This window comes from Triticum aestivum, chromosome 2D, assembly GCF_018294505.1.
Source record: "Triticum aestivum cultivar Chinese Spring chromosome 2D, IWGSC CS RefSeq v2.1, whole genome shotgun sequence".
Classification (NCBI taxonomy): Eukaryota; Viridiplantae; Streptophyta; class Magnoliopsida; order Poales; family Poaceae; genus Triticum; species Triticum aestivum.
Window position 1 is genome coordinate 405,440,746 of NC_057799.1, and position 8,190 is coordinate 405,448,935.

Below are 8,190 nucleotides of genomic sequence, written 5' to 3' on the forward strand. Positions count from 1 at the left end.
TGGTCTGGCCCCACTCTGCTTCTGGTCGTTTCTCGGTTAAATCTTTATATTCTAAGCTTATTGGTGGATCCCCTACTAGCAGATTTTCCCAGGTTTGGAGGGCCCGGATCCCCCCGAAAGTTAAGATTTTCCTCTGGCAAGCTATTAGGGGACGTTTGCCAGCGGCAGACCAAATTCGCAAAAGGAATGGCCCGGGATCGGAGTTTTGCGCCCTTTGTGGTGTCGTGGAGGATACGGATCACATTATTTTCCATTGTGTTATGGCTAAGTTGATCTGGAGTTCTGTTAGAGAGTGGCTCCAGGTCTCATGGGACCCATCCTCCTTCTCTGAGCTCCGGGCCCTTGCTAACTCCCCGACAGGCGCTACCAAACGGGTCTTTTGGATTGGTTTGGGAGCGGTTTGCTGGTCCCTTTGGACGACTAGGAACAAGTTTACCATTGAGCATGTGTTTCTGCTAAACCTGCTGACTGCTTATTTAAATCGTATGCTCTCTTGCAGCAGTGGAAATCATTGACTAAGAAGGAGGACCAGGATGCACTGAATCTGCTGATCTCTAAAGTTCGGGCCTCGGCATCTTCTCTTTGCAGACAGGAGCGGGATGCTTAGCTGCTTTTGCGTTCTCTTTGGCTCGTATGTCTTGGCGTATGAACTTTATCCGGCCTGCGTGCCGTGTGCTGGCTAGGGTGCCATGTATCTTTCCTTCTTTTACTTCGGATGGGTCCATGTTTGTGGTTCATCCCGTTTATTTGTCTGGTTGGTTCTGTGTGTTGCTACTCTGCCTTATGACTTTATCTATAAAGTCGGGCGCATGCATTTTCTTTAAAAAAAAGTATGAGTGGTTGGATCACGTCCACTAAAGTATTACGAGAATGCACGTGAGAGACCGAGTCGTGCTTTTTTTTAATATACATGGGCAACCGCTTTGTTATACACTAGTAATTTTTGTTACTACCTCCAATGTTCTCTGTACTACCAAATAACTGATTTAAGAACAGACGATGCTTGGCGTACCAATGCGTCGAATTGTCGGGGCTCACCGGTTTTCATCGAGATGCACCTACAAACACCAACTAAAACGATGATGAAACAGGGGCGGTGGGTCCGCCCGACGAACCACCCGACGGCCCCGCCCGTCCCCCTGGGTTTTATTGAGGCGTACCGGGGGGCTTTGTTGTCCGAATCATGAGCCACAAAAAAACCATCCCCGCGCTTCAGCGGCACCGGCACCTCACCTGCGTCGAAGGCTCGGCCCCGCACCGGCAGCTCGCTCGCCCGCCCTTTTCTATTCAGCGTATAGAGGATGCATGTATGGAACACGTGTGGCCGGCGCGGGGATGATTCCACGTCGCGCTCGTGGTTTCCCAGCCCTCGCACGACCGCGCGCTCCCTCTGCCGCTCTGGGTTAGATACCCTTCGCTCTCCTCCTGCCCAAGCTCCCCGCGAGCGCGCGCGACCTATATATAATGCGCTCCCAGCCCCCACTACGAGAGAGAAAGGCAGCAGAGAAGAAAACAGGGGCTGGTGTCCGGTCCACGATCCAGAGCGAGAAACAAAACATACCCCCCCTTCCCGGCCAGCTGCTTTGACCCATTTCGTGTCCGGCGATCTCAACCTTGGTCTGCGCCGACGAGGGGGAGAGCTTCTTTCTACGGTCATGGCGTCGATGGAGCTGCTGGGGAGATCGCTCCTGCAGGCAGGCTCTGCAAGCACCGCGGCGCCGCGCGGCGGCCGGGAGCGCGCGGGCGGCGGGCTCTGCTTCGCGAGCCTGGGCGGGAGGCCGTCGAGGAGGACGGTGAGGTCGAAGGCGCCGGTGGGCGCCCTGGCCGAGCGGGTCGTCCTCACCCCGGCGCCGGCGGAGAGGGTGGCCCGGCCGGAGGCGCACCCGCAGAGCGTGGCGGCGAGGGCCGTGGTCACCGTGCGCCGGAAGCGCAAGGTGGAGGTCAAGGAGCAGGTCGCCGAGCAGATGGACGCCTACGCCGACAGGGTCGGCCGGAGCGTCCTGCTCGAGCTCATCAGCACGGAGACGGACCCGAGTAAGCCCCCGTCCCCGCCGCGAAGCTTCCCTGCCGCGTTTGAATTCCGCCGCCCTCGTGGGCTGCATCTTTGAATCGAGCTTCTTCTTTTCTTCTCCCCCGCTTTCCGTTCGCCGCCTCAGCTCCAGGGGCGAGAATATTCCAGCTGGTGTCTCTTGACCTGCGCGTGCGCGCGCGCCTTCGTTTTCGAGTCATCGTGTCCACATGGAAGCCGAGCGAGCGCGCTCGCACGGCCACCAACCTACCCGTCGCTCTGTTTATTCATTTGATTTTTCTTCTTTCTCTTCTCGCATGTGGCATGTTTGTCTCGAGTATCAAAATCAGAGCGAATCATTGGATGGACGCATGCATTGAGCTGAGTGGATCTTCGCTTTTCTCTGCTGTTGCCAGGAAAGGGAGGCCCCAAGAAGAGCAGGAAGTCGAGGCTGGTGGGGTGGTTCGAGAAGCGGGACGTCAAGGCGGAGCTGGTGGTGTACACGGCGGGGTTCACCGTCGACGCGGCCTTCGGCGAGCCGGGCGCGGTCACCGTCCTCAACCGGCACCAGCGCGAGTTCTTCATCGAGAGCATCCTGGTGGAGGGCTTCCCGTCCGGCCCGGCGCACTTCACCTGCAACTCGTGGGTCCAGCCCACCCGCGTCGACCCCACCCCGCGGGTCTTCTTCACCAACAAGCCCTACCTGCCGTCCAAGACGCCGCCGGGGCTGAGGGAGCTCCGGCGACGGGAGCTCAAGGAGCTGCGCGGCAGCGGCACCGGCGTGCGCAAGACCACCCACCGGGCCTACGACTACGACGTGTACAACGACCTGGGCAACCCGGACAAGGGCGCCGGGTTCGAGCGCCCCGTCCTCGGCGGCGACAAGCTCCCGTACCCGCGGCGGATGCGGACGGCCCGGCCAAGCACCGTCACAGGCAAGTCGCTTTCCCTTCTTCTTCTTCCTCTCTTCTCTTCTCCTTGATGGCCGCCTTGCCTCGGCACCACCGTCGGCGTCGACTCCACCGATCCATCCATCCATCCATCCAATAAATTCTGCGATAGCAACAGTGTCGTCCCCGACATGGCGGGAGCGAAACCGTCGGTCCGGCTCCGGCGCGTTGCTTTCATATCCGAACCACCCGATCGTCACTGACGTTGACACTGACCCGCCGCGGCCGTTGCGTTTGGTTTGGGTGCAGACGAGGGCGCGGAGAGCAGGGTGGAGTACCCGGAGCCCATCTACGTGTCGCGGGACGAGGAGTTCGAGGAGGGCAAGAACGAGATGCTGTCCGAGGGCGCCATCAAGGCGCTGCTCCACAACTTCATGCCGCTGCTGGTGAGCTCCGTCTCGCCGGACAGCCGCGACTTCGCCGGCTTCCACGACGTCGACAACCTCTTCAAGGAGGGCCTCCGCCTCAAGCAGGCCCTGCACGACCAGCTCTTCCAGAAGATCCCCTTCGTGCGCAAGATCCAGGAGAACAGCGAGGGCCTCCTCCGCTACGACACCCCCGACATCATCAAGAGTAAGAAGCCCACCGAACCGAATCATCCGTCCATCACCCACTGAGATACGATAAGATACGCCATGGCTTCTTGTTTTGTACTGACGCTGTTTTGTTTTCTTGGCTTGGCCTGTTGTTGCAGAGGACAAGTTCGCGTGGCTGCGCGACGACGAGTTCGCGAGGCAGGCGCTGGCTGGCATCAACCCCGTCAACATCCAGCGGCTTCAGGTAAGCCGTCCCTCTCGCGCGGGACACGGCAACTCTGCAGCTTCCAAAACAGAGCTGCACAACTGTGCGTTGCTGTATGCAAACTCTCTCTGTGCGTGCAATGGGCCTGAGGAAAGCGTTTTGCCTTCTTTCTTTCTAGGTGTTCCCGCCGGTGAGCAGGCTCGACCCGGCCGTCTACGGCCCGCCGGAGTCGGCCATCACGGAGGAGCACATCATCGGGAACCTGGACGGCATGTCGGTGCAGCAGGCGCTGGAGGAGAACAAGCTCTACATGCTGGACTACCACGACATCTTCATGCCTTTCCTGGACCGGATCAACTCGCTGGACGGCCGCAAGGCCTACGGGACGCGCACGCTCTTCTTCCTGACGGCCGGGGGCACGCTGAAGCCCATCGCCATCGAGCTGTGCCTGCCGCCGATGACCGACGACTGCAAGCGCGCCAAGCGGGTGTTCACGCCCCCCGCCGACGCCACCAGTATCTGGCTGTGGCAGCTCGCCAAGGCCCATGTCTGCTCCAACGACGCCGGCGTCCACCAGCTCATCAACCACTGGTACGCCTCTCTGAACATTCCGATTCAGTTTTTTGCATGGCCGGCGATGGTTGCAGACAAACTGAGCTGAATGATCGTTTTGGCGGCACAGGCTGAGGACGCACGCGTGCATGGAGCCCTTCATCATCGCGGCGCACCGGCAGATGAGCGCCATGCACCCCATCTTCAAGCTGCTCAAGCCGCACATGCGGTACACGCTTAAGATCAACGCGCTGGCGCGGCAGATCCTCATCAACGGAGACGGCGTGATCGAGTCCGGGTTCACCCCCGGCCGCTACTGCATGGAGATGAGCTCCTTCGCCTACGACAACCTCTGGCGGCTCGACCAGGAAGGCCTCCCCGCCGACCTCATCAGAAGGTACTTACAAGCTTCACTTCATTCAAATGGCTCTGCTCCTGTCGACCGTTGCAAAGGAAGGCGACTGATTCATTTGATGTTTGGTTTGTCGCAGAGGTATGGCCGTGGAGGACGCGAGCCAGCCGCACGGGCTCCGGCTGCTCATCGAGGACTACCCCTACGCCACCGACGGGCTGCTCCTCTGGTCGGCCATCGCGCGGTGGTGCGAGGCCTACGTGGCGGCCTACTACCCCTCCGACGAGGCCGTGCAGGACGACTACGAGCTGCAGTCATGGTACACGGAGGCCGTGCAGGTGGGGCACCCGGACAAGTGCGACGCGCCGTGGTGGCCGCGCCTCACGACGGCCGGCGACCTCGCGTCCCTGCTCACGACGCTGGTGTGGCTGTGCTCGGCGCAGCACGCGGCGCTCAACTTCGGCCAGTACCCGCTCGGCGGCTACATCCCCAACCGGCCGCCGCTCATGCGCCGGCTGGTGCCGGCCGAGGGCGACCCGGAGTACGAGCACCTCGTCGCGGACCCGCACCGGTTCTACCTGTCGGCGCTGCCCAGCCTCACGCAGACGACGACGTTCATGACGGTCATCGACACGCTGTCCACGCACTCCGCCGACGAGCAGTACCTCGGGGAGCGGCCCAACGAGGAGTGGACGGCGGACCCGGCGGCGCTGGCTGCTGCGCAAGAGTTCGCGGCGGAGGTGCGCCGCGCCGAGGAGGAGATCGAGCGGCGCAACGCCGACCCCGCCCGGCGCAACCGCTGTGGCGCCGGCGTGCTGCCGTACGAGCTCATGGCGCCGTCGTCCGGGCCGGGCATCACCTGCCGAGGCGTCCCGAACAGCGTCACCATCTAGCCCGCAGAGAGTAAATTCAAGGGACCGTGGGAATTTTTCAGCCTCGATATACTTTGGCCAGGGAACGTCTCAGGGAAAGTAGATATAAGAGATAAACGCCATTGATTTGGGCCCTCGCCATGAAGGCCGAATCGCCATTGATTTGGGCCCAGATAGGAGAAGATTTAATTGCATTTTTTTTCTGTTAAAAAATTGGGGCATGCTAATATAGTGGAATGTGTAAATGATCTTGTAAGTTCCTATAGTAAAGGGATTCCGACAGATGCTTGAAACGTGTGTAAATCAATGGAAAATAATTCAGAGTACTAGCTCAAAACATGCTTGAGAACATCATAATAATGGAAAGTAATTCAGAGTAAGACCTCAAAATAATTCAGTGTCAATTTTGTCTTGGCTTACTTGGTTGGCCTACATTAAAAAACAACATCATAATGGAAACTAATTCAACAAAACGTAATGTTACTGTAAACTATATGTACAATATCAATTAGTAGATCCACACTTGGCCTAGCTCCATTGGTCCAACTCATAATGCAAAACTTTGAACAAAGGCATACCAAATATCGAAAAGAAAAATTGTGTAGACTGTCAATAAAGAACGGAATGGTTTAGCTAAGTATCTCAAAATAGGTTTTTGTCCCGTTTTATAAATATAGCACCAACGCACGTTCATATACAAGTCATCCAAGTATGAAGAAAGGAAACAATAAGTCTACTGCGGCAACAAAAAAAAACATGACAAAAAAACAAAATGATGCAAGACGCCTAGGGGGGGGGGGGGGTAGCTACTAGGGGGCGCCGGGACTTGATAGGCGACCAACTGCAGACCATCCAGCATGCCACCCAGCGATTCCATGTCCCGCCGCCTACAGAACAAACGCCAGTACTACATAAAACCAACATTTTAAACACAAAGTCAGTAACACGTCACACAAATCCTTCTCGGTAGCCATACTATTGCGAGTCATCCATAAGGTCTAGATCATCGCCGCGAACACCAACCAGAAATGGGCATCTCCCCCTCCTCGTATATGGAGCCTTCGTGTCCAAAATGTCACCTTGGTCTGAGCCTTGCCCCTCAGACCCATAGCCTGACGTACACAGCTCCACAAAAGGCAGGCAACGGGACTAAAGAAGATATACGTCCATGACTTGGGCACCACGTAAAGATAAAGGCCATCACTATGCCCATGTCGCTTTGCTACTTCCGTGACCGAGGAGAGGGGGGGAGGTCTCGGAGAAGTTGTCGAATGAAGATCTGACACTCGTGCCTATTGTTGTTTTATGTTTTGGATGTGTCCCCTGGAGCACTAAGAACACACCCGGTAGATGAAATCGGTAGAAAACAAAATGTTACCATGTAACAGATAGCTATATAATTAGAATGTTTTGGGTGTGTCCCCCACATCCTGAAACTATGAAATTGCTGGAAAACGAAGATACAAGTTTGTTTGTGTGTTTGTGCTTCTGTCTTGGTATCTTTGGTTATTATTTTTCAAACAAGGACAAAAGTGCTAGCACATTTCATTGATGAAAGGAGAAGTGCAACCATTTACATACAAACGTCGTAGAAAAGAAGAAAAAAGGTCTACTCTCGGGTCATTAAGTATCTCAAATGATTGCCAGCAGTGGGGCAACAAGTTTGGGTTGCCTTTAATCCTGGCCACAATGATTTTAGGTAAAGAAGAGTGATGAATCTAGAAGGCGGTCTCAAGATTCTGAAGCCTTCTACACAACTGGCATAGACCACAATTTGGCCAACCTTTGTTTTGTAGATGATGAGTAGTCCACACCCTATTTTGAAAAATTAGCCATGCAAAAGAATTGCACTTCGGTTGCTTAGTTGCTCCAATGACTGGCCTCATCACCGTCGATGTGGTGCCTCAAAAGTAGGGCTGAAAATGGAGCGAATACGGTCGAAGATTAGTGAAACCATGCTCGCGACCATATTTTTCTCGGAATCAGAAACGGGGTGGCTAGTGGACAGATACGAATATGGAATCAGAGTGAATACTATTGGGGATTAGTGAAACCATGCCCGTGACCATATTTTTTCGAATTCAGAGACAGGGTGGTTAGTGCCCAGATACGAATACAGAATCGGAGCAAACCAGTCACGAATACAGAGCGAATACGGTTTTGTAACAGATATCTTTTTTGGATGGATGTCATGTTGAAATAGTCGGTAGGATAACTTCATATGTTACATATCTTTACTAATTCATAATTTATAAACTCACAATATGCAGGGCTGAAAACCATGCGAATGCGATCGGATAGTAGTGAAACCATTTCTGCAACCATATTTTTCTCCGATTCGAAGACGAAGCGGATAGTTCCCGGATACAAACGCGGAATCAGATCCTACCGAAGCGAATATCGGAAGAATAAGGTTTGATAGCGACCATTTTCTTCAAATGCATGTACTGTTGAAATAGTAAGTGGGATAACCTTATAATAATAAGCTACATATCTTACTGATTCATAATTTGTACAAGTCACAAGATGCAATTTATGTGGTAACCGACAATGTATGGTACTCCCTCTATCCATATATATAGGGCCTAATGCATTTTTAGAGGCTAAATTTGACCACATGTTAGAGCAATAATATATGACATGCAAATTACACAAAACATTCCTCAAATTCGTACGTGAAAGGAGCTTCCAATGATCATATTATTGTTGGGGAAC

At 54.6% G+C, this 8,190-nt stretch overlaps 1 protein-coding gene across 1 annotated transcript; it reads left to right on the forward strand.

The window, feature by feature from the left end:
- Positions 1-1,434: 1,434 nt before the first annotated feature.
- Positions 1,435-5,826, forward strand: LOC123053431 (putative lipoxygenase 5). Its single transcript, XM_044476913.1, has 7 exons — positions 1,435-2,034; positions 2,425-2,943; positions 3,208-3,531; positions 3,653-3,738; positions 3,878-4,290; positions 4,382-4,648; positions 4,743-5,826. Exons 1-7 carry the CDS (start codon positions 1,656-1,658, stop codon positions 5,494-5,496), a joined length of 2,742 nt encoding a protein of 913 aa, XP_044332848.1. The 5' UTR covers positions 1,435-1,655; the 3' UTR covers positions 5,497-5,826.
- Positions 5,827-8,190: the final 2,364 nt, after the last annotated feature.